The 27,904-nt window shown below is 36.9% G+C and overlaps 1 protein-coding gene across 1 annotated transcript; it reads right to left on the reverse strand.

Annotated features, from left to right (window-relative positions):
* Positions 1-1,031: 1,031 nt before the first annotated feature.
* On the reverse strand, positions 1,032-27,188 carry LOC103021440 (rho-related GTP-binding protein RhoE). The gene is made up of 5 exons (XM_007232407.4): positions 26,876-27,188; positions 24,334-24,421; positions 9,703-9,812; positions 6,974-7,108; positions 1,032-6,123 (listed from the first exon to the last, which is right to left on the reverse strand). The coding sequence occupies exons 1-5, from the start codon at positions 27,014-27,016 to the stop codon at positions 5,875-5,877; spliced, it is 723 nt and encodes a 240-aa protein (XP_007232469.1). The 5' UTR covers positions 27,017-27,188; the 3' UTR covers positions 1,032-5,874.
* Positions 27,189-27,904: the final 716 nt, after the last annotated feature.

Here is a 27,904-nt window from a genome sequence, read left to right on the forward strand (position 1 = left end):
AAAAATGACATAAGTATAAATAAATAAATGTTGAAATAAAAAAATTAATAAATAAATAAATAAATAAATAAATGTTAACATAAATAAATGCACATATAAATGAATAAATAAATAAAAAAAATGTATTTATTAATTTATTTATTTACCTATACAATTATTTGTGCATGTATTTATTTATTTATATATTTATTGATTTATTCATTTATATGTGCATTTATTTATATATTTATTAATTTCAACATTCATTTATTTATATATTTATACATTTATATGTGTATTTATTTATATGTATGTAATTTTTGGTCCTCCATAGTTTACTTGTTTAAAGAACAATTTGACCTGATTTTCAATGTGTGTGAAGTTTGCATTCATGTTAAATTAAAAAGTCACGTCCACTGTTTTGAACGCTGTTTACCGCTTAACGGAAGTGTCCTAGAACCAGCTACGTCACTTCCTACGCTCATGCATATTCCTCTGAAACGGTCTATAAATCACTGAGTGTTCAGATCAGCAATTTCAGTTAAATACTGTATATCAGACGAACCCAGCTGTGAGCTGATGTATCGGAACCGAGTCGCTGCGCTTTCCTCCGAGCTCTCTGTGATGCTACTCAGCAATGCTGCATTTCCAGCAGCAGTTGGAAAAGTGGAGGTGGTTGACTTTACATGTATCAGAGGAGGCATGTGCTAGTCTTCACCCTCCTGCTGTTGTTGCATCACTAGTAATGGGAGATATACAGCTGTCACAAATGGAATACCTCAAATTCATCATAGAAGGTATGTGATCAAACAAGTGACTCTTATAGTGACTCTTAGCTTTCATGGGAGATGGCAAAAGTCATGGGACACCAATACCATTTTCTGTCCTAATGCCTTTTCAGTCAGTGTATACTAGAAATGTCATGGGGAAATAAGAGGAATTAGCATTATTGTGGAGAGGCCTGTTTTAACAATTATGGAGCCTGAACGGAAAGTTAGTATTATATTGCAACATATGAATTATATATATAAAAAAGAAAACTGTAAACGTGATACTGTACACTGCATTTTATTTTCAAAGAAAAAAAAATATGACTTCAATAAATATTGCAGAAACATCCATCATTACACACACATACAAACAGGAATTCCAACAATCAAAAAAAAAATGAAAAGGGTGAATGCTCTACAGCTAACACTTGATATTTGAAATCAGGGCAAACACCTGCAAGCTTATAAAAAAAAACTGCCTAGAAGAATCGAGGCACCTATGAGAGTAGCTAAACAGACAAATTCAGTTTTATAAGAAATCTGATGTTTCATTAGAAATGACTGTAACACAGGGTTCTGAACCAGCTGGGCTTGTGGCCAATATACTGGAAACTAATAACTCCATGATGGTCTCTGATTGATGGTACCATTTTAATCATTTTGATTGTTCTGTTTGATTTAGACTAAAGGGATCTAAAGGGTAAATAGTATTAGTTGTTTGGATATTTCATTTCAACAGAAGTGTATTTTATTCTACCAGCACTGTGTTGTTAAGAAGACATTTAGAAAGGTAAACGCTGTTCATTGAAACTTTGTTCTATATTGGTTGAAAGCGAAAGATAAAAAGACGTCTTTTTGAAGTGATTAAAAAAGCTGTTTATGTGACGCTGTTTATTTCCTACACAGTAAATTTGCCAATGTTAAACCAACACTTTTAGTGTTAATGTTTAGTGAATTTATAAATTAAACACATACCATGTTAAATTAACACTAAGGGCCCTATTTTAGCGATCTATAGGCAAGCCATCAGCCATGCAGCTTGATTTAGGGCGTTTCAGTGTGTCTTTGCTCTCATAACGATGGGAAAAGGATACCTTGCACAGCTCGAAAAGTGCAAAAGGCATGTACTAATTCTCTTAATTAATTATGGGTGTGTTTTGAGCGCACATGGTGCACCTACATTGCCAAGATAGCAATAAACATCTGAAGAGTGAGCGTTGTCAGGGTTCTAAATCAATCAGTGGCGCACCTGTGTTTTCTGTTGCCAAGACAGCAATACACCAGAAATCTACCTGTAAACACCTCATTTTCAGACCTCCACACCTATTATAGATAACTTTTATAAATAGACTGTTGGCGGGGTGTAAGATAGCAATGAGCATCAAAACTCTATAGGTTTCTATATCGCTATAACCGCTTCAAGAAGAGGTCTATTCATTTTTCAGTTTCAACCAAAATGGAACATAGTTTAAATAAACAGCTGTAGAACATAGTTTTAATGTATTTTTTTAATGACATAGTGCTGGGTGGGAACTAGAGATGCACCAAATATTTGGCAAACAAAAATATTCGGCTGAAAATGGCAAAAAACAGCACCTTTCAAAGCAATGAAAGGACTCAAAAATAGTTTATTTCAAACAATTACCTAATTTCTGGAGAATGTCTAATGTCCACACTTCTCTCCCCTCCTTATACAGGAAATGAGGAAGATACCAGGCAGAGAGAGCTGACAAATGACATGTTTAAGTTCATTTTTTTTGCTCTACTTAAGAAATAAAGCATTAAAAGCACCACTTAGTTTGCTACCTTTTCACAGACCAGCTGAAATATACAAGCTGTACAGGACTAGTATAGTAACGTTAGCTTTGCTAACTTGGCCATAGCTAGCTTATGTTTGTTTACCAAAAGACTGACTGCATTTCTCTTTGTACATTTCACTCAGGTGTGACTTGAGAAACACTGCATAGCTACAGTACATCTATTATTAAAACAGCACTACTGGAAAAGCACTGCAAATTTGAATGACAGCACTACTGAGGTAAATATATTGTGCTTTGTTGGTTTTTAGGATGGAATATTAAAATGGTTTAGTGAATATGTTTAAATTGTAGTTTTAAAAAAATAAATTACCTTTGAAAAGCAAGACAAATATACATGTAGGCTATTTGTTAATGGTGACAAAATTGACAAAATGAAATAAAACCTTTGGCTTCAGCCAAAATGTTTCATTTTGTTCAATTTCAGCTGAATATTTTCATTTTGGTGCATCTCTAGTGCGAACAAATCAAGCAATTCATGTTAATTTCAGTGGCCATGGTTCCCAAACCTGCCGGTCCTTCTACTATTAGTGTGTTAAATATGATTTGCTCCATTCCCCAGGCCAGACGTTTCTCCGGCTGCTGATATGAGCGAGAGTCAGCGTATTGCATAGCTGAGATTATACTCTTGCAGTTCCAAATGCTGATGGATTATGAAGAGGTATTAGGAACTCTGCTTGCACCGAGTCCAGCAATACTGAAACCCCAGGCCAAGATAAGCTAGGGGTACACACACATACACACTCACACACTTAGACACACACACACACAGATGGAGGCACTGGAGTTGAGGTTTTGAAACAGTACTAATATCTGGATCCACACGACCAGGTCTGTTGATATGCCCTCAAGCCACGCCAGAACTACCACAGGCAACATGATCAAACACTGACGACTGCACACAGGCATAACAGTCTGAATATGAAACCCCTGCTCACGGCTAGGACACTGAAGTCTGACCTTTTTGTCACTTCTTTGGCTTTTTCAACAACAACAAAAAGGAAAAGCAAGAGAAACAGTTCATGGTTTTGAAGTTCTGATCCGATTAAGGGAGTTCAGATATGACGTACACCCTCATTCATACAGGAGGCAAAAGCCAATAAAAATAATAAAACAAACTAGTTCCCACATAGAAGTGTATTCTTCAAAAGAAAAGGGGGGTTTCTTCATTTAAAAACACACTGTCAGGTGCTATCAATAGCATGCCTGCCCAACACTGACTGGCATTTTCACTATAGTTATCTGCCCTCACTCAAGGACAACAGCAAAGTCCTTGACAACCACTATGTTTTCAAAACTGTCCCACCAACTACAGGGCCAATCAGGGCTTATCCAAAACTGGCAAGATTGGCGGAGAGATCTGTGGAAAAAAAAAAAAGAGACCACTTAAAAATGAGTTTCTTTGATTTTACCAAATTGAAAACCTCTGGAATCAAGAGGTTTTAATCAAGAGGTAGATGGATGATTACAAACCAACCATCCAAGCTGAACTGCTTGAATTTTTGCACTAGGAGTGGCATAAAGTTGGTGGAGGAGCTGGAGGAGAACATGCCAAGATATCAAATACTGAATAATGAACTCTTCAAACTTTATAAATCTGAACTTATTTTCTTGAAATTATTTGAGGTTTGAAAGATCTGAATCTTTTTTGTTATTTCAGCCATTTCTCAATAAATTAATGCTCTAAATGACAACATTTGATTTGGAATTTGGTGAAATGTTGTACGTAGGTTATAGAATAACTCAGTAATGTTCATTGTACTTAAACATATAGCTATAAGGAGCAAAATCAGAGAAACTGATTCAGAATCTAAAGTGGTCTCTTAATTTTTCTCCAGAGCTGTATATTACGGCAGGTCTGAGCCGATAGTGCCAATAAAACCCCGGCTGCCAAGTATAATATGGGATTCAGCCCGAGTTACTTGTGCCAACTCTTCAGTGGCTGAGTATGAATTACATTCAGCCCAATTCCATTTCACATGGGCGGTGCCAAGTCTGCTGTAATGCATCAGCTGAGCTCAGAACGATTTTTCATGTCAGCAATGCTAAAACTAGCACAGTTTAGACTACGTCCACTATTGCACAAAGTCTCTGTTTTTAGCATCTACACAACAACCCTCACACCACAGGTTCTAAATTACCCCTGAAGGGAGTTTTGCATTGTTGCATCATTCCTCAAACCCCAAAGACTTGTGTGTACCTGGAATACCTAATAGAAGGCATTACCACCCAAAGTGGACAGTGCAGTGGGTGGTAATGATGGTATAACCAGTGGTGTCAGGCTAGAATTGCTAACAGACAAGCGACTATGGCACGTAACGTGTGAATCCACATTCAATGTAGGAGACTGCACACACACATCCCACAGGTCCGTGCAGCTTTAGGTAGATTCCATAAGACATGCCAAAAGTCATGGGACACAATCTTTCTTTTTGTTAATGTATTTTCTGCTTGTTGTGAAAAATGACCGAACTTTTATCGACTGGCTCTTTTGACAGGAACTAAAGTAATTTAAGCTAAAGCATGGTCTCTGAGTTTTTGCACAGTGCTGAATTTTTTACAAACCTACGGCATCAAGACGATTAACGGACACACATCCTATTCCCATCTGAGCAGTTCATCAAGGCAGTTCAACAAGATGAACAACACAAACTTCAACAGAAACAACTAAAATGGAGAGTTAGGTTCAGCCACAGTGTTTGAATCACATCGTAACTTCATTAAGTGCCTTTTTCGTTTTTTTTTTGTTCGTCTTCTGTGAGCGACTTCCAAAGCAGCTCATTAGCTGTATGAATGTGACCTTCCTTCCTTCCTTCAACCGTTTTTTAGTTTTTTTTTTTTTCACAGTACAATGCAAATGCAAAAAAGCAAAAATGAGCAACAAGATAAAAACAGTCTCAGTTCTCAGATCTCAGTTCCTTGAGCAGTACTTCAAACATCGTGCCATTTCCAGGAGCTACAAGAAAGAGGACTGACTACTGTCACCATGCTATCCTCTTCCTCTGGGTTGGAAACAGTTCATTCAATGGCAAAAAACAACAACAAAAAAAACATTTTCTGGAAATGCTGAAGACGTTTCTCCAGCATTTGGTGCTTTTCTTCCATGGCACCGCTTAATTCAGGTGGGGCATAAAGGACCAGGGTAGAGGACGTCGTAAAGTGCAGAGACAACATCCATCCATCCATCCTCCAATCCAAATGCTTGTTTGCATGTTTGAGCCTTTTTGGAGGGTAAAGTACAGCCATGCCTCATTCCCCTCATCCTCACCTCCAAAGCCAACGTAAACCACATTAGTCTCCAGCTCCCTTCACATGACCGTACAGCTCTTGGCCTTGTCTTTACGCATGTCTGAGGTTACTGATTCCAGGTAGGGTCTGCTGGGCATGTGGGATGTCCTCTTGGTGGCTCTGGAGGACTTGTGGCGTTTGACGTTCTTGTTGTTCTTGTTGACGCAGGCCAGCGTAGCTACGTGAAAAATGTCCCTCACGCTGTTTTCTGACTGTAGAGCAGAGCACTCGATGTAGGGAGCTGAGAGTTGCTTGGCCATGTTTGAACCCTGCAAAAGAAAAAGAAAGTTATTTGTAGCTATTATTTAAATATGTATTTCTACACATTGATCAGCATCGTTACGCACAGGAACAGTCCAGCAAAGCACTGAATTAAAACACACAATTATAATAATTAAAAGCACACTCAAATGGTAAAATATAACATATAACATGATTAGAAGTCATGATACAGACTTTTTTAACAGGCTTTTAAATTCATCAGTATAGCAAGGACAAATGAAAACAGTTATTTTCCACGTCCTTGAACTAGGAATGGAAAGGGGGTGGCAAACTACCACCATGAGAAGAAATACAGTAAGAGAAGAAAAGAAAAGAAGAGAAGAGAAAAAAAGAAGGAGGAAGATGGGGAGGAGGTGGGTGCAAAGTTGTTTGACAAATGGAGATGCGGATTTCATTTTTCAGCAGGACTTGGCACACTGCCCATCCTGCCAAAAGGACCAATTGGCCTTATATATATTTTTTTAATTCTGAAACATTGATTTTCGTTTTTTTTTTTATTGGCTGTAAGCCATAATCACCAACAATAAAAAAAATCAATGCTTATAAATAGACCACTCTATGTGTACTCTACATCTCTCTACATCTATATAATATATGAGTTTCACATTTCAAACTTAGTAGTATTAAAAAAAGTTTTTTTTTTTTTTAACCATATTCTATTTTTTTTTAGATACACTAGTAGGTCTACCAAAACAACCAACTTGACCATGCCGATTGGTCGTCAAACTGGCCTAACAATGCTAATCATACATGGTGGTCATGCTGGTTATGCTATTCTGGGGCTAAACTAGCCAGCTAGTTTAAGTCAGCCAGCTTAGCCTGTTCATAACCACTCACCTGATCATATGACACTGGCGTCTGTCTGTGATTGGACAGTTCCACTAAGGTGGTGAGGTCTGTGCGCAGGTCTGATTTACAGCCCACTAACAGCATCTTGGTGTTGGGGCAAAATTCTTGGATTTCTCCTTTCCACTATAGAGAGGGGAAAAAGTTAATATGAGTTAAAAGGTGTTTAGTGTAATCACTTCAACATTTGCAACACATGAGAACATTACACTCAATTGATTGAAAACAAGATGGCAGGAATCCCAGTCAAAATTTTCTACAGCCAGTCCTGACAGAAACATTGTGTAAAGATGGCCATGTACAAATTATCAGAAAAGTTTTGTTTATGAACAAAAACACCTCTAGCTTCATATGGCATGCATTTCTGACTAATTTTAGCAACGATAGGAAGCTACAAAAAAAAAAAAATACTGTGCACAACAAGAAAAAGTACAGATCACAGTAATTTAAAAACATTGACCAATCACATTTTGTTAAACAGTGTAATTATTCTTGTTTATAAGGTTGATATTCAGTATTTTCACTCAAAACTTGCTTTATGAGGAGATACTTTTTTTTTTACTTTGAATTTCCTTCATTAACTAGTGCATTTTGCTCATAATCCCCTCATTTACTAAAGAACTAAAGAAGAGTTGCCCACTGTCCACAAGAGATGCAGTTCTACCCAAAATTCAACACTGTAAGTACTGTATTATTGCACTGTAGCTGTCCTGCTAAATATTTGTATCTCCTTTTTTTTATAATTTTAAGACTTATTTTTGTTCATCATGACATTTTAACAGATCATAAAAAACATATTTGTTTACTGTTTTCTATCAGTTTATTCCTAAAACACCCCTTCTATCAGTTTAGTCCTTCAGCACAGAAACTGGAGCAGTATTAGCATTAGCCGCTAACCGCAGCGCTAGCTCTTTTGCCATTCTGAAGCGAGTATATTGGACTGTAGTCTACTTGGGACAAACCTGGCTAGCTGGAACACTCAGGGTTCCTCAGTGTAACACTGTTGAGTGACATTTACTAGTGCTAAGCGCTGCTAACTGCGGCTAGCACTGCTGGTAACCGTGCTAAAGTATTGAAAAACAATGGTCTTGCAGGACAGCAATTATACCTAAATGTAGGTGTACAAAACAATTTTTTGGTGTATCATAGTAGTGGGTAAAGCACATTCCCCATTGCAAAATAGTTTGATTCCTTTGCATAAAGTTCCATTTCTATTTCTATTCTTTGTTAGAGCCCCCTGCTTGTTCACAGGTCTAGGACCCTCATAAAAAAACTCCAGACTAAGTATCTCAGCCTCAAGTCTCTGAACTATCCCTTTATTCTTTCTATATCAGTTCTAAGCACATGCACCCAAACCTCCCACACGACCACTCCTCTGCCTGGTACAACCCGGTGCTTTTGATCTTCTGAAGTCTAGACTCTGATAAGCCATATGACCCACTAACACCCAATCCATCCTTCTCACAGCGGGTCACACGACATGATAAACACAATGCAGGGTCAGTGCTAGTGATATATTTTATGGGGAACCCCACAAATGTAAATAAAATATGTTATTTTACTACTGATTTAATGTGAAATGGTTTATTTTAGAGAAACTTACTAACAGTGCAAGAAAATATTGATATAAAGTACCAGTTACACCTTAAATTCAATCATTTCATTATTCAAAACATTCTGCATTATAAATTAATACTAAACTAAAGTAATCCAAATGTTGAAGATATATATTTTATATTCTTCAAAGTAGCACGTCTTGCTTAGATGACAGCTTTGCACATCTTGGCTGGATTTTTCTCAGTCAGTTTTATGAGGTAGAGTCACCTGGAATAGCTTTCAGTTTACAGCTGTGCTGAATTTGTCAAGAGTTAATTACTTGAATGCGTTTGAGAGCATCAGTTGTAAAGTTGTGAAGATGTATACAGTTGGTATACAGTGAATAGCCCTATCTGAGTAATGTTCTAATCCATATTTTGGCAAGAATTACTTAATTTTAATAAATAAATAAAAAACACTTAAAAAAACAAAGGATCCGAAAGGCAAGCCGAAAAATTTCAAGAACTTTAAAAGTATCCTCAAGTGCAGTTGTGAAAACCATCAAAACTGTTATGATGAAACTGGTTCTCACCAGCACCACCCCAGGAAAGGAAGCCCAATAGTTCCTCTGTTGCACAGGATAAGTTCATCAGAGTTACCAGCCTCAGAAACTTTTTAACAGCTCTTCTTTCCTATCCTTCCTATCCTGGTGCTGTCCTAATGAGAGCCAGTTTTATTATAATGTTTCTATAATGTCTTTGCAACTGCACTTGGGAATACTTTCAAACCTTTATTGACTAAAGGTATTATAGGTATCTATAGGTATCAATAGGTACTATAGATTTTTTCTATAGTTTTCTTTAGTCATAGTTTTTGCTATAATATGGAACATTAGAACATATTAGAACATTACATCACCAACTCTACCTCTTCACAACACAACTGTTAACTGAAAGCAATTCTATGTGACAAAGAAAATGTTAAGATGCCATCTAAGCAAGAGGTTCTACTTTGAAGAATCTAAAATATAAAACATTCTGTTTTTTATATATATATATATTTTTGTTTACTAACAAATTACAAGTGGTTTCTTCATAGTTTGGATGACTGTAATATTAATCTACAGTGCAGATGAAACATACTGTACTGTAAGGGTGTTGGATGAAAACATAACTGCTACAAACCTTTTTCAGCACGCTGTCCAGGGTTTCCGGTCGGCTGATGTCGAAACAAATGAGGACCGCATCAGAGTCGGGGTAAGACAGGGGTCGCACATTGTCGTAGTATGGTGACCCTGAGGAGACAGGTAAAGGTTAGGCACACAGCACAGTCAATGCTAATGAATGCTAATGCTAACACAGATATAGGTTTGTACAACAGCTGATGCAGGGTCTCCCAGGGATTAGGTTCTCAAGCTTTAAAAAAAAGGTTCTTCACATCTGCACATCCTGTTTGCCTTACTTGGTCAGTTCTTCGTTATAGCTTTAGAGCAGACACTGTGGTATTTCAGAGGTACTTGACAGACATTCTTGAAAGTTCACTTGTTGGCAGAGTAATCCTCTTTCAGTGTGTGTTCATTAATCTTCCTCAAACGACACCAGCACCTCAGAAAACCCATAAAATAAGAATTCTTTATCCAATGGAAATTCACAGGCCAAGCGAGGACAAGCAGAAGTAGTAAAGCCTCTTATTCAGAGCAATCCTCAGAAACGCAGACGGCTGAAGACTTCATAATGTGAGAAAATGCAGCAATAAGACAGAGAGCCCGACACATACCAGACTTCCCCTGGTTTGTGGTGAAGTGTTTGACGTTATTGGGGTTTGCCACTAAACCTAAAGACAAAGCCAGACTTGCATATTTAGCTACAATCTAAGTGGCAAAAGAGCCGTTTAAGACTCATTTGGGCTGAACAATAGACCTGGTTTGAAAAAAAAAAAAAAAAATTGTGTGTGTCAGACTTTCTTTCCATTATCCTCCATTTAAATAGTTTTCATAATAAGAAGAACCTCCTCAAACCAAATGCGATGCAATTACTGCATTTTGGCTCATGAAAACCAGAAAGTAGCAGTAGAGGAGTGTGTGGAATGACAATTTGTTTTGTAGCTAAATATAAAAAAAAAAACAAATCTGACTATCCCTTTTATAATTATAGTCAAGAAACAAACAATACATCAGGAAATCTAGATATATTTTTTATTTTGACCCAAAAAAAACTAAGAAAATAAAGGTTCTAGAAAAAAAAACTAATTGTGAAAAATGCCAAAGGAGAACCACTGTGTAATAGATGTTAGATTACTGTTTAAAGTATGTTTAAACTAAAATAAGCTTCTTTAAACATTTGAGTTAAATCTTTACAGATTTTTTACTCCCAGGTGGTCCCACTATTCATTTTTTAAAACATTCCTTGTTTTCCTGACTTTTTTATTTTGTTGTTTAATAGGTTTAATAGGTGATGATAATCTGCCTTAACCTTTTTCAATTGATAAAAAAAAAATGCCATTCAAAAAGCACCACATCAAACTCTGGTCCCTTTTGTGCCTGTTTTTTTTTTTTCTTAGACCAAACTGAAATAAATCTTAGTCTGGAATAAACAAGCTAAAAATGAAAGCATTTACAAATAACAATTAAGTTAATAAGTTAATTTAATTCAGTGTAGATTCATGTTGGTTAGATAATTAACTTTTCATTTAGTCTACCTTGGATTTATCTTGAGTTTTTCCTGTAACTAGACTTGCTTGCTTGTTTTTCTTTTTGTTGAGGACTTAGTGTTTTGGATCCTTTCAAGGTTTATTCCACTTTACTAGCCACTGCTGCTCTGTTGCTATTGCCTAATATACAAATAAATCTAAATTAATTGGAACTGACCTGAGTTTAATTTCTTCTGCCCAATAATTACACTTCAAAGAAATGTTGTTTGATACAATATTCACATTTTCAATGACATACAGTTACAAGAAGCTCAACATCTGCTCAACATGTTTGGGAGTATACACTTTTCCATACTGTCATACACATCATCACATCATTTATTTTTTTATTATTTAGTTTCATACATTGTAGATTAATATTAATGGCATCAAAACTATAAAGGAATGGATATGCAATGATGAAGTACACAAAATGAAGTGTTGAACAAGACAGAGTATGTTTTATACCAATAAAATATGTTAATACATTGGTATATGAAATTACAATAATACCAACCAATATCATTTTCACTATCACAATATGAATAGTAGAATAACCAAATATACTGCAATGCCATTTTTTTTAATATCATCAAGTTCTGTCCATTATAATGCCTCAGTCAGCAGTAACCAAAGCTATTATAATTTACAATGCATGTCCACACCTGTGACACTTCTGTACTCTTGATTCAGAGGTAAATATAGGCTATTGTCTTATTTTGAATTTGCCAGTGTATTTATATTACACCTTCTTTATCCCGAATGCTGTCCTATTTTTATTTTTTTTTTCATTTTCTGTATTTTTCTTTTTTTAGACTTTTTTCCCCCAGATTTTTAGTGTAATTTTTATTTATTAAGATTTTTTTATTGACTTTTTAAATTTATTTTATTGTTTCTTCTTGCATATTCAGTCATACAGACAATGGAAAAAAATGCACCATTGCAAGAAAAGTACTGTATTGTATATAAACATGATACAATATGTTTGTGAAATCGTATGTAATGCATTCGCTGTTATAGTTAAATGTCAGCATGTTTGATCCTCGCTTTACATTCATCCTGAACCATCTGTGATCAATTACACACACAGTGACTGTAATGTATATGACCTACACACAGAGACATATTAAAGCATATGTGTTTTAGATAACACTAACTCCATCCATTTTTTTTTTCTAATTTTGTAAAAATAAAATCTGTCTTTATATCTAAAATCAGTTTTTATGGCTGAATTCTATGATTCCATCTGTGTTCTCTGCACTGCAGAATCAAGTCAAAGTGGTTTTTATTGTCATTTCAGCTATATACAGAGTACACAGTGAAACGAAACAACGTTCCTCCAGGGACCATGGTGCACATAAACACAGTGTAGACAGAACAATAGTGCAACAGTACAAAAGTGCAGACAGACAATACAACACAATGCAGACAAAGAATAATAAATAACAAGACAGTGTGCAAATTATGCAGTGTGCAAAAAGTGTGCAAAAAAGACCAGTGAGGTAGTAATTACCTCTATTACACAGTGTGCAATAGAGTCCAGTGAGGTAGTAGGGTTTTTAGTATAGGGCTCTAAATAATGTATAGGGCTCTAAAAATGATCATCATTTAAATGGAAATTAAAATGTATTTCCTCTAGTGTGTTGTTGAAGGTGTTGTGCCTAATGAATTGAGAGCCCCATACTAAAAGATATTCTATGAACTAGAATGTTTATATGATGGCAGAACTACCTTTTTTCACCCATAAATTCAAACAGCTAACCCCCAGAGCGGCAATCCCAGCTCAATAAACTTAATTTATTTAGCAGTAAAAGCTGAAAGGGCTTCTATTGGTAAATAAATCACTGTTTTGTGCTTTTGTGTCGCAGTAAAGAGCAGCACGAGAACACCACGGACGTACCAGAAACAGAGCTCTGCCTCTGTGCCAGGAATCTAAAGAATGTGTTTTTTTTCCACCCCTTGGCCCGAACGACCGCTGGAAATTCCTTTGTAAACTCGTCTGAAAGACAGAGGTCCTCTCCCTGTACCCACAAACAGACTCTCCTGTGGGAGTGAGGAGGAATCCGGGTGCTTAATCATTTCTGTCAGGCGTTCAGTGAAGATCCACACGGTCCGTAAGAGTCAAGGGCGCAGACTGTGAGCTCCAATACACACCAAAAAAAAGCCTTTGTTTGTGCTTCAACCCACCTGAACTTCCTCAGACTGTGGGCTCTTTATTTATATATGCAGGAAGGATACAAGATCCAAAACCCCTGGAGGAAAATCCTACCTTTACCCTAGCATTAGCATTTTCCCTGAGTTTCTGTTCCACCTTTCCACACAAATTCCACAGCAAAACATGCCATAGTTTTAAAGAAGCTAAGCTAACATCAGCGACAAGTTTTATATATATTTTTTTCTGACTCAATTTTACTTGAGTCTGTTAGACTAGTTTAACTGTTAGTAAATATATACAGTATCTCGCTCATGTTTAGCAGTCTTAGAGCATTTTAGAGTGTTCTGTTCCACCTTAAATGCGGTGGCAGAAACATTTTGAGTAAAACAAAACAGCAAGTTTTACATTTTTACTCATTCAAATGTTACTAGAATCTGCTATACTAGTTACATTGTTAGTAAATATATAGAGTATCTCACTTACATTTAGAAGGTTTAGAGCATTTTGGAGTTTTCTGTTCCACCTTAAATGCGGTGGCAGTAAAATTTAAAGTAAAACAATACAGTTTTATATTTTCACTCACTCAATGTTACTAAACCCTTTTAAACTAGTTAAATTGTTAATAAATATATACAGTCTCTCACTCACATTTAGCAGTTTGAGAGCATTTAAGAGTTTTCTGTTCCACCTTAAATGCGTTTGCAGTAACATTTGAAGTAAAACAAAGTTTTATATTTGCACTCAATTAAGGAACTAGAGCCTTTTAGACTAGTTACATTGTTAGTAAATATGTAGGTATAGAGTATCTCGCACACATTTAGCAGTTTTAGAGCATTTAAGAGTTTTCTGTTCCACCTTAAATGCTGTGGCAGTAACATTTTGAGTAAAACAATAAAGTTTCATATTTTCACTCACTCAATGTTACTAGAGTCTGCCAGACTAGTTAAATAGTTAGTAAATACAGCTCTGGAAAAAAAAAAATAAGAAAGCACTTAAAAATGATGAGTTTCTTTAATTTTACCAAATTGAAAACCTCTGGAATATAATCAAGAGGAAGCTGGATGATCACAAACCATCAAACCAAACTGAACTGCTTGAATTTTTGCACCAGGAGTGGCATAAAGTTATCCAAAAGCAGTGTGTAAGACTGGTGGAGGAGAACATGCCAAGATGCACGAAAACTGTGATTAGACCTGTGTTATTCCACCAAATATTGATTTCTATATCTGGTACTTTAATTATGTCAATATAGGACCCAATATAGTAGTAATGTTGCATAAGTGTGTTTGAATTTGGCATGCTGTTAGTTTGATTGAACGATTGATCGCCTTCCAAGGAAAAAAACTCATCAACAGACTAATTTGGTTTCAATAAACTGATAATATTAGAACATTACTTCCAGCAGCACCCAATGAACATACTTTTATAGGTCTTTTTTCTTCTTCTATTGTTTAATTGTTCCTCTATTGATATATTTTTTTTCTATTGTTGACAATTGTCTTCCTATACATGGGCCGAAAGTCCAATTCTTCAGTGTAAACGATGCTCTAAGAGAGCACCAGTTATAAAGTATCACATGAAGCACCATACAGATTAACTTATATTGAGTGGAATTTGAATTAAATTAAAAAAAAACAAATAATTACTTGTTCCTGAGTGATGCACTGTCCCCATAACAGGGGTGATTTCTGGTGATGCCACATCCAGCAGTGTCCCAGAGCTCTTTACACTCATTAATAACATGCACTTCATCTCCAAGTTGAAGTTAAGTTTTTGAACACACAAAACCCCTGGAAGAAAATCCTGCCCTTCCCTCACTGTTCTCCTGCTTGCTGACTGAAGCGGAAATCAGGAGAAATACTGGAATTTGCCTGACAAGCAAGTTTCCATCCCCAGCAGCAGATGTAAGACCTACATTCAAGACTAAAGAGCCCAACATTAGAGGATATGTTTGAGCATAACCCCAATTACAGAGGAGTTATAATCTTGTTTTATTCAAAATGCAGGCCAGCAGGTTAAACAATAACATAAGGAGATTAGTCTGGTTTGATTAGAGAGCCAAGAGTCAAACACAGTAAATATGGGTACTTAAGGTATCGGATTTATGGATGCATGTTCAAGGTTTGTAGCAAAAACCACTGAACATATGGCAATACTTTACTGAAGGGCATTGTTTATAAACCTACAAGATACCTACAGTATGTAGGCCTGGCAGTCTATGAACACTACACTAGACTTTTTTCCAACAAGAACCATTTGTCTGAAGAGAAATCCTGTTACAATACCAACAAAGCATCAATTTTATAAATGTGATTTATGTTTTTAATAGGAGAGTTGTAGTTGTTATATAGCAGGGCTCTCAAGTTTTGAAGTTTGGTGGGAGTGAGATTGGCGGTGGGGGGGTGGTGCTGGTGGATGCGCGCTGTTCTTCTTCAGTTGTTTACCGGCGTGTGTTTCAGAACTTTTGAATCGGACAGTTCTTCGTGCCTGACACTCTGGCTGAAACTCCACCCTCTTTGACTAGGTCTGCCTAACAACAGAGCGATCTATATTTTGATTGGCTCAACGAGAGTACATTATAGTATACAGCCGATGGATTGGCAAGCGTGAGAAATACCATGTGTGAGCGTGTGAACTCGCAAAGCGTGAGACTTAAGAACACTGTTATATAGCATAAGCTAATTCCCTTTACAGATCAACGTTTTTCAGTGTCCCACAGCTGTGGTTTCAATCTTTACATGCACCCAAAGAATTCACTGATTTACACCTGGATTTAACTAAGCGAATGATGTGGGGTTGATGCTGCAGTTCTAGGTTCAGCAACCGTATGTGCTGAAAGAATGAGGTCAGCTGACTACCTGAATATACTGAATATAGACCAGGTTATTCCATCAATGGATTTTTATCTTTCCTGATGACACGGCCATATTCCAAGATGACTATGCCAGGATTCATGGGGCTGGAATTGTAAAAGAGTGATTCAGTGAGCATGAGATCATTATTATTTTCACACATGGATTGAGAGAGTTCACCACAAAATCCAGACCTTAATCTTATTGAGAATCTTTGAGATGTGCTGGATGGAGAAGACTTTGTGCAGTGGTCAGACTCTACCATCATCAATGCTGCTGCAAGATCTTGGTAAAACATTAATGCAACACTGGATTAAAATAAATCTTGTGACACTGCAGAAGCTTATCGAAACAATGCCACAGTGAATGTGTGCTGCAATCAAAGATAAAGGCGCTTCAACCAAATATTGGAGTGTGTGACCTATTTTGGTGGCGACTTTTTCACTGGGAGTATACAGTATGCAGTGTTCCAGTGAAGGTCAACGGGTGAACTGGTGCGAGTGACATTAACGCTCAAGGCTTACTGATGTGATCTTTGGAGGACCCACCTAGGGCAGCACAATATATTGTTTCAGCATTGTTATTGCAATATGGTCATGGTCATGCCCATTAATCACACTGTAGAACATGCAATGACATTTAAGGAGCATTAATTACAGCATTTATATATGTTTTCATGGCATATCTACTAGAGGGATGTTATATTTGGTCAGTGACTAATGGTGAAATCTGGTAAAAAAATGATTGTAGTTTTTGAATATCGCAATATATATTGCTTTTACAATGTTAATTGGAATATTTTTCTTAATATTCCAATCAATGTCTTGGAACTGAACACCACATGATATTTATGGAGGCCTTGTTAAGTCCATGCCTAAAAATGCCAGAGCTGATTTGTTTTGTTATGGCAAAGACCTTTTTTTGTTTTTTTTTCCCCCCATTTTTAACTGGCCAAAAACTGTCCTTTAAAAATGCCAGAGCTGTTTTGTTTGTACAAGTGCTAAAAGTATATATTTTGTCATGGCAAAGACCTTTTCTGTTTTTTTCCCCATTTTAAACTGGCCAAGAAAACTGGTCAGAGTACAAAAACACATATAAATTATGCATATTTTGGACTAAACGTATAGAAAAAATATAGGGAAGCCAAATGAATATCTATCAGACCTATATAATAAATCTACTATAAGGACTTTACCTTTTAAAGGCCAGGGTGGCTCGGCGGTTAAAAAATCAAGTCATCAATAACAAGATTGTGGGTTCAATACGGCAAGCTGCCAATGTTGGGCCCTTGATAAAGGCCCTTAACCCTTACTAATCTCTATACGCTATACTGATGGCAGCATGGCGCTCCAATGAATGTGCCCTTACAAGTTCATATGTGGGTTGTCTTGTCTCTCTTGTACCTCAATAACATCTTAAAAAAATACATCCAGGATTTAGCAAGTTTCTTACTTGCTAGCTTTGTTCTTTGTCCAATAATCTATACATTGCACATGTTTATGGTAAAACCTAACCTAACTTTTGTAAGTATGCAGCCTGGTAGTACACAAAATAAGAGTCTCTGTCTCTTAAAGCCTCAGATTTGTTGTGTATATAACCTAAGCCAGTGGTTGAAAATTACTGGTAACTCTCAACTACTTCCAGATGAGATCCATTTTCTCTCTCAAATAATCGAATTTCCTTTAAAACAAGCAAAAACTGAACCGAAAGTGTCCTCGGTTTCTATTTGCAGACACTCCAAATATTTAGTACTGGCTTCTGTTGAGCATAAATAACATTTCATCCTGTCCTGCAACTTACAAATCTGTGCAACTGCTAGCGTAGCAGCCTCAACTTTCCACAATCATCTCCAGTCTCCACCACAAACAAAGAACAAAGCACTGGTTGCTAAACAAGTAAACAGTCATGCGAGCCTTCCTTTGCGACCTAAGCTGTCTGAGGTCAGGCTCATCCCGTTCGGGGTGGGAACCTCCTGAGAATCTCCTGCAGGAATCTCCAGCTCCCTGACCCGTGACACGGTGTCGTCTTTCGGGGTGGGTTTCTCACCAGCATCCGCTGGAGGGGGGCACAGAACTCTTCAATGGAGCTTTCCACAAATGGGTTAAGCTGCTCTGGAGATGAACAGGAGATGCCTCATGGGAATCCTCGAAGCACTCTAAAAATGTCATGAGACCTGCATGATGCTAAAATTAGCCACAGGCCGCCCTTTGCGGCAACCTACTTTTGGATTGGCGGAGTCGGTTCGATCCCAATCCCCCAAATCCCATATTTCTCCAGGCAATCAGACAGTGCTCAGTCCTTACTCACTTAAAGAGAGTACATGGAATCATAAAGTGTTATACTGTAGATACTCTGATCATGCATAACATTATGGCCACCTCCATTAGGGCTGCAAAATATTGGAAAATTTCGATGATATATATCGCAATATTAAACAATGCAGGGTCCATGACATTACCAGCCCTGCCCCATCCGCACGCTGTCTCGCATCTGGACTGCTCAAGAGCTGAGTCAGCGCCGAGCTCAACTCAAACCCCGAGGAAAACAGCAAAACAACAGTAATTAGCCCTTTAATCAGGCATTTAAATGGCTATTTTTAAAAGGTAAATAAGAGCGTTTTTTGAGGGGGATTTAAAGCGTAAATTCCGCTGTAACTGGAAACATCTGCACTGCAAAACTGTGCTGGACTGAGGTGCACAGCTTTCAACATGTGCATTTACAAGCACGTGCCCAACCATGTGGATGGAGGCCATGTGGTTATCTCGTGTTTACTCCTGTAAACCCCCCCCCTCCTCATGCTACCCCTCCCTCTCACACTTCTCAGGCAGCAGCAGCCTGTCACTCACACAGATACAGAGACAGCGCTGTGTATCTACTTCTTGTGTCAAGAAACAAAACACTGCAACATGACGTGTTTGATTTAATTGCCTTAAGTAACATCACACGTCCTGCGATTTGACTATTGTGCATGCGCACATTGCGATGACGATGCTTAAACAATATTTATTGTGAAGTCGTAACCTCCATGTTTTTCCACTAGTTTCTTTAACCTTGTCTCTATTTTCTTTTTTATACACGTCTTCGCACACACACACACACCCATGCCATGTCAACAAATAACACACAAATAATCCCAGCGATTCAAAAATATGCATTATTACACACATAAGCAGCCAACAGTATCATGTAAAGAGTTGTTATTATTTAAAAGTTATTTAAAGAGTAGCTATACATATTTTAGCTGAATGAAAGGAGGCCGATAAAAGGGGACCCTTGTAATTCTGCAGGTTTTGCCGATGGTGGGCGCTGAAGTAACCAAAACTGTAATTCTTAAAAAAAAAACAGTTTCTTTCTATGTCAAATGAACTTTGGCTGTATAAAAGCACTGCTGTTTATTTACAGTAAGCTTAGATTTCCAATGTATTGATTGAAATGGCCAATAATAGAGGCCACCATGCTAGATGCTACCTACTGGTCACACCAGTAGGTACTTCAAACTGCATTTACTTTAAAGTGGCAGTCTATATTATTTTACTTCTGAATGCAGAAGTATTTCTGAGTGGATAATTGATAAAATATTGTGTTTAATGGTACCAGTGTGCTGAAACAACCATCCCTGCTAAGCCTAATACAGTAAATTCAATCTAAAAACTGGGGTGTCGTGTCGCTTTTCGCTGGAGTGCTTCTTCTGGCCACGTCAAGCGTCTTTATGTACTTATGTCACAAGTTCAGCCTCAAAAAGAGGATCCAGCTCAGTTTTACTGAACACGAGTGGCTGGTGGAGCAATAGAGACTTCAGAAGGGGAAACTCAGAGCTCAGTAGCTCATTCACTCATAGTAAAAACAAAGTGTGTAGTTAAAGTGAAGTTTCTGACTTAGCACTTTTTTCTCTCTCACTCTGACTGAACATAACCTGGAATCGGATTCATCTGCTCTGAATGGAGACTGCATCACACCCGCCCAGTTTAAAATGATTCTTACGCATGCTCAGTGCAATTACCTATTCTCAACAGAGAGGGCCCTAAATTTGAAAACTCACAGACATCAGCTTCAAATACAAAACGACCGTAAAAAACATTTAATATAAACTGACCGGATATTCTAACACAAATGTGGACAAACTTGTTGAAGAAACTACCTTTTAAAAGTGGGCGTGGCAGATTAAAGTGGATAAAACTCACAAAAATGTGTAGAATGCTCACAAAATAGCACAGGCTGAACGAATTTGAGGAATCCTTCTGTTTACATATTTCACATTATCTTATTTTCAAAACAGTGAGATACTGTATTCACAGTAAACTTTTTCAGTGCTGACTGATAACAAACAAAAACAAAACTGGTGATAAAGGACAGTGGTATTTACACTAGCTGATAAAAAAAAGAGCTTGTGGTAAAATGTGTTTACATGGACTTCACCCCACTCTCTTCCTCCAGTAAGCTACAGCGCTGAGTGACGGTTAACCTTCAAAGATAGCAGGAAAGGGTGTTTACACAGACATCCTTCTCCTGTCCTGTACCAACAAAAGCAAACGGAGAGCTGCGGCGAGACAAACAGCCCTGTTTACCCTGCAGCTCTGCTCATCCCAGCCTCCTGAAGCTGGAGATTGATGTGACATGTGCGATGAGCTAAGCACTTCCTCACCACACGTTACTGTGCACACATGCTATCTGTGTTCGTTGGTCGTTGTCCATTTGGCCAAGTTTCCGAGTTTTCTGACCTGCGGTTTGGCTAAAATCAGCTGAGGGTCAAACACAGGCAGAGTTTACAGTTATTCCTGCCCCCCCTGCCCCCTTTACATCCTACATGATCCTCTCAGACTGGGAGATACACAGCTGTTGCACTCAGTCAGCTCTACAGTGCAGTACAATCACCTCCACACCTCCAGCTCCAGTATACTGGACACAAGAATTTTATAATCTGTATCATAGAGCCCAAATCTTCTAATCTGGACCTGTGTTCTTACTGGAAGTTCAGTGAACAGATCATGGAATTGATCATTGATTGGACAGATTTTGACTGGTAATTGATCCAACCTTTTCTGCTGAGATCAACCTAAAACTGACACCCATCAATACTGATATGTCCTTTCTTAAAAATCCCTTCCTGTGTTAATGCTTATTCACACACAATATGATTTTAACAGCATAACAACTTTCAAAAATAAATACAAATATCTTAAAATGTCTTATTTTCCTTTGGCTTTTCTATTTGGGTTTTTCACTCATTCATTTCCTTCCTCCTTAATTCAACTTATTAAATCACAGAACATGCAATTAATTAGATTTTTTTAAATAGTCTGACAGCACTATTAAAAACCTAAAAATTCTAAATGTTATGGGAAATCGATACAAACTGAAAACAGAAAATATAAAAAAATTTGCCAAAAAGTAAAACAGACTTAACAGGGCATTAAATGTAAAAATCCGACAGCACTATTAAAAAGCTAAAGATCAGAAATGTTAGGGAATAAAAACAGTATAAAAATAAAATGGATTTAATATTGCCTTAAATGTAATACATTTTGATGAATTAATCACAGAGCATGTATGTAATTTTTTTATTGTCTGTCAGCACTATTAAAAAGCTAAAAATCTGAAATGTGATGAAAAAAAGCCTGATTTAAATCGAAAATAATAAAACAGAATTTACCGAAAAATAAAATAGATTTAACAGTGCATTAAATGTAATACAATTTGATGAATTAATTAGAGAGCATGTAAGTAATATATATATATATATATATATATATATATATATTTATTTATATATATATATATATATATTTTAGCATCTGACAGCACTTTTAAAAACCTACAAATTCTAAATGTGATGAAAAAACTATACAACTCGAATACACAAAAAATTATAAAACATAATTTGCCAAAAAATACAATGTATTTAATAGTGCTTTAAATGTGATACATTTGCCAAATTTGCCAAAAAATAAAACAGATTTATTAGGACCTTACATGATTCAAAAGGTCAACAATAATTCAATATGAGGGTTATTCAAAAGTCTGATCTACAGGTTCTCCTGAATGTGAAAACTGGAATTGGGAGGCAATGTCAGTTCCCCAATGGGACGCTGAAATGCCAAAGTAATAACACATTTGCTGAGCATGCCCAAACTCTGTCTGTATGATCCTGAGAAGAGCGCTAATCCTTGAAGGAGGCTGCATGTGGGAGTTAGAGCTGCAGGACGTGCTGAAAGAGGGGCGGAGAGGCTTTCAGCCTGAAGATTTAAAACTGCCTGACTGTCACTGAGCATCGCAAGCATTCCTGAGAAAGGAGAGTCCCCGAGTAACTCCTAAATAAGACCCCAGCTCCTGAGGCATGGGGTCAGCTACTCAGATGGCATCATGTATTCAGATTTCTAGCAAGTGCTCTTGTGTGCTGACCACACCTCCTGCTCCTTCTTCTTCTTTACATGATCGGTTTATAATGAGAGTGTGTGAACCAGGATGTAGGATGTGCTGCTGTAATTTGTCCATAACTGGCTAGATGTTTGTCATTTTTGGAAAAACTGAAAGACCTGAAGATACCAATGCTTTTCTGAAGCCTTAGGTACACTACACAACTTTTTAATCGGAGCAGATTGTAACAGACTGGACAAATATTACACTACACCACTTTTTATAACTGATTTTTATAAAATCTGACCAACTATAGAGCACACACTACACGACTGGGCATAATACACTACATCACCAGATTGCTGAGCTCCACGTATGTGACTCACGTTACCTAGGAGATTCAGATGCCAAGGTGGAGGTGCACGAGCTTGCTGCAGTCATTGTTTGTGCTGCTATTTGTGTAAAAAGCATTGTTGGGTAAAGTGGTGGGTTGGGAGGCGTGGTCAGAACGGTCTCTTAACATTACATAAAGATCTGGAGGGAAGCAAATCACTTGACGGCTACAAATGGCTCTACAATAGCGAAAAAAGGGATGTAATTACTTTTTAAGGTCATTTTCATTGGCTGCTGATGAAGTGGGTTAAGACTCGAGTTGTTGGAGAGTTTATACTACCAGATTTCATCTACAATTGGGTGAAATCTGGTATTAAATCTAACTAAACTAAAATTTAGGCAGATTTTGAATGTGAATTTCTCCACATTCAGTTTAATGTATTATTATTATTATTATTATATCATATGTCTGTTTGATTGCAGAGTTAATTTTGTGTTTACAGAATACAGAACTTAATTTAAAGTGTCAATCTGTTTTTTTTTTGTTTCTAAACTAAAATCAGAAGCATTTCTGAGAGGAGAAGAGATAAAATACTGTGTTTAATGGTACCAATGTGCTGGAATGACCTTCCCTGCCAAACTAATATATTCATTCTAAAAACTGGGGTGTCAAGTTCTTCTAGCCAAGTCATTTGTCTTTAAGTACTTATGTCACATGTACAGCCTCTAAAAGAGCATTTAGCTCAGTTTTACTGAACGCGAGCGGCTGGTGGAGCATTGGAGACTTCAGAAGAGAAAACTCAGAGCTCAGTAGCTCATTCACTCACAGTAAAAACAAAGTGTGTAGTTGAGGTGAAGTTTCTGACTGAGCACGCACTCTCTCTCTCTCTCTGACTGAACATAACCTGGAATCGGATTCATCCGCTCTAAAAGGAGACCGCATCACACCCGCCCAGTTTACAATGATTCCTCCGCATGCATATTCTCAACAGAAAGGGCTCTAAATCCCCAAACTTACAGACATCAGCTTCAACAGAGTTTAATGTAACATTTGTCTTCCTCTTGTCTTCCTCTGAGATAACTCAAGTACAACTCGAGTACAGCCCAAACATGGGGAAGGCAGTGTTACAGCTAAGTTTCTTCATGTTAATACATTGGGAGATGTGTATAATCCCACATAATAATTAAAAACTGCTATATTTGATAAAGTGCATGTACAGAATGATCAAAAAAAATGTCTAACACATTATTTCTAAATGTTCCAGTGCAGATAATGGTTACTGTTGTTTATTGTCAGAATTAAATTATATTTTTTAATTCGGTCCTTTCCCTCAAATACAACAGATTTAACAAATTCACAAGTGTCACAGAGTTACAGAAGGTGAACCCCATGCACAGACACTGAAGACACTGGGACAGGGTGAGTGTCTTACCTGATGTGTCCCACAGACTGAGTTCAATTCTCTGAGAGTCAATTTCGAAACTTGCTGTGTAGTTCTCAAACACTGTGGGGACGTAGTTCTGGAAAACATACAGAACAAAGGAAATAAAGCATTTCAGCATATAGCATTTTTTAATGTTATAATAATACTATTGCACTGGGCCCCTGATCCACTAGGGGGCTCTGTGAATTTGTGTACATTGTAACAGCACTTTGCACAAATCTTATACACCTAAAAAAATATATCTAAAAAAAACTATTTTGTGGGCAATAAGAATGTATTATCTATAACATTTCATATTACATGAGAATAGAATTTATCATCATTTTAAATACCACAATTACTGTGTTTGTGTGACCTTGAGTAGGATAAAAATAAAGTTAAGTGTTACATATACATTTTAATCATTATCTTTGTTTATTATTATCATTGAACATAACAAAACATAAAGAATATTGACAGATTGTGTGTCAATGTGACTGTTTATCTGTTTAACCATTTCCTATCATCTGTCTGGAGAAGCCCTTTACTGTTAGTAGGTATCCATATAGGTTATTTAAGGATGTACTGTTTCTATATAAGACATCTATGACATCACATATATAGCACAATCCAATAACTTAAATCTGGCCTTTTCAGTCAATCTGGTCCATTACAGAGCCAATGACACAATTTATTGGCAATTTTTTAACATACTGACATTATGTATTAGGTATTAAGTACAGATTGGAGCATTATCAACCCAGAGAGCACAAGTTGTGGAATAGAAGGTTATAAACGCTCCAGCAATGAGCTGTGGAGATTTATACAACTCTAGCCTATGTCTGGTATTAGGAATGGTCCCAGCAGGTTCATGTTTATTCTCTCAAGAAGAGAGTCCTATTCTATTGGCGATACTGCTTTAAAGGAAATAAACAAGCTGTGTCCGCAATGGGTGCACATTAAAGTAGCTGAAGTCATTCATTTAGAAGGAATGTCCACAAACATTTGAACATACAGTGTATCTACGTCTACGTATGTATATGTGTATTGTCTATTGTGTTTATTTGTAGGTTTTTTTCATATATACATGTACATATACATATATATGTACATATATATATATATATATATATATATATATATATATATATATATATATATATATATATATATATATGTACACAACAGTGAACAGCATTTTAGTCATGCAATAATGAACAATGCTTTGTATATACAGTGTAAACTGCAGCAGATAAGAAAAGAGTATATACTTATCAAACTATGATTAAATCATTTTAATTTAAACGTTTGATTTTGTCAGTCATGATTATATCAGTAGCATTTAATGGTCTTAAAACTACAATAATATCCTTTATCGCAATAAATTCTGGGATGATAAAAGTGTTAGCGTGACAGGCCTATAGCTCTGAAAAAAAATTATAATAAGAGACCACTTAAAAATTATGAGTTTCTTTGATTTTACCAAATTCTAGAGGAATCGAGAGGAAGATGGTTGATCACAAGCCTTTAAACCAAACTGAACTGCTTGAGTCTTTGAACCAGGAGAGGCATAAAATTATCCAAAAGCAGTGTGTAAGACTGGTGGAGGAGAATATGCCAAGTTGCACAAAAACTGTGATTCAAAACATTCTACCAAATACTGATTTCTGAACTCTTAAAACTTTATAAATATGAACTTAAACTTGTTTTCTTTGCATTATTTGGGGTCTGAAAGCTCTGCATCTCTTTTGTTATTTTAGCCATTTCTCCTTTTCTGCAAATAAATGCTGTAAATGACAATATTTTTATTTGGAATTTGGGAGAAATGTTGTCCGTAGTTTATAGAATAAAACCATGTGCATTTTACTTAAACTGATTCAGAAACTGAAGTGCTCTCTTATTTTTTTCCAGAACTGTATACATGCATGGATAAGTATTGTAGTGTGAGTATATTCGCACACTACAATGTTCATTTTTTGCTCAGTAGATTTTAAACAAGTATCATGTACTGATATACTATAATGTCTGTAATAATAAAAATGAGGATATCGTTTATAGCTTTTCTATTGATGCGCACGACAACTAATATACACAATATGTGCATTAATATATCATATAAATCATTATTATTTGCATCCTTTTTAGAAATATATACAATTATTAACATTATTCACTGTTACTATTGAATTGTATTATTTTAATAATACAATAGGTATACACATGAAACATTATTTTATTTTTTATCAATTTTTATATGAACACAACAGCAGGACCCCTAAACGTGCAGAATCGACCTTGCACTGAAAACTGCATGAATAAGCTAAAATAAGTCGCTCAGCGGAAACCGGGTGTGTGGAAGCGTGTCTGTAGTGCTATAGACTCGGTGCGTATTTACGCACGCTTTTACGCACCAGCAGTTCCCCTAAAGCTGAGCACTTATATTGAAAGCCTGGAGCAGTGAAGTTACTCCACCTTCAGCTGAAGCCCCACCATTCACCATACACCACCACCCATCCACCCAACACCCATCCACCCACCATCCAGCACCCACCTCCGGGAAGCAGTCCTTAGCGAAGACGTGCAGCAGCGCCGTTTTCCCGCACTGGCTGTCCCCAATCACCACGATCTTACACCTCACACTCTGACTGGCATCCATCCCGGACATGGCAGGAGGCTTCAGGCTGTCCTTCATCCACTTCAGCAGTAAATCCCTTCAGAAATCAGCATCCCTGGCTGAAGCTGCTCCTGTCTGTTGTGGGTTCAGCAGCGTCTCTCCTCCTGACCGGGGTTTCTCTTCATCTCAGCACTGTGTGGACCCTCAGAGCTGGCAGCGTGCTTTCTACTGCGCCTGGGAAACACATGCCACAGAGCCCCCCACCAATAGCCAGCGGATTTCACTCACTAATCTGCCTAAACCTCCGCCCACTTTCCTCCTCTCCTGACCAGGGAACGCCTGCTTATGTCCAGGCAGACTGCAGGAACAGCACCCTCTACTGGAAGACATGCTTTTTATTTGTTTTACCTGGGTTTTAAAGGGGGATTCCATTGGGTTTCCTAAAAATTCCACATCATCTAAGCCTATGACATGTAAGCAGACGGGAAAAGAGTGCATTATGGAGAAACTGAAAATGGTTTATATACTGAGGCATGGGTTTCAATTCAATTAACCCTCCTGTTATGTTCCGGGTCAATTTGACCCGTTTTAAAGTTTAAAGATCTAAGAAAAATAGTTAGAAAGTTTTTTATCTCAGTATAAAAAACTTCTTCTGCTTGCCTAAATTAGTGTAATCAACGTAAAATATGAAAATGGTTTATCTCACATATTTGCAACCACCCCCTGCAAAAACTAAAACTAAAACAAAATGTTATGCACTGTTATGTTTCAATGTTCTGTAAAACTATTGTTTTACATGTTGGTTTTTAAAAGCAATAAAGTAATGAGACATTAAAAAAGTTGGACGATGTTTTTTTTTATGAAAAACAAGTGAATTATCCTAATTGAAGCACTACCTGTTAGAGGTAAGGAACACCATTGCACTAAATATTGATAGAATAATTAGTAATAGAGTTAGTAAAAAAA

Source organism: Astyanax mexicanus, chromosome 11 (genome assembly GCF_023375975.1).
Source record: "Astyanax mexicanus isolate ESR-SI-001 chromosome 11, AstMex3_surface, whole genome shotgun sequence".
NCBI classification, from domain to species: Eukaryota; Metazoa; Chordata; class Actinopteri; order Characiformes; family Acestrorhamphidae; genus Astyanax; species Astyanax mexicanus.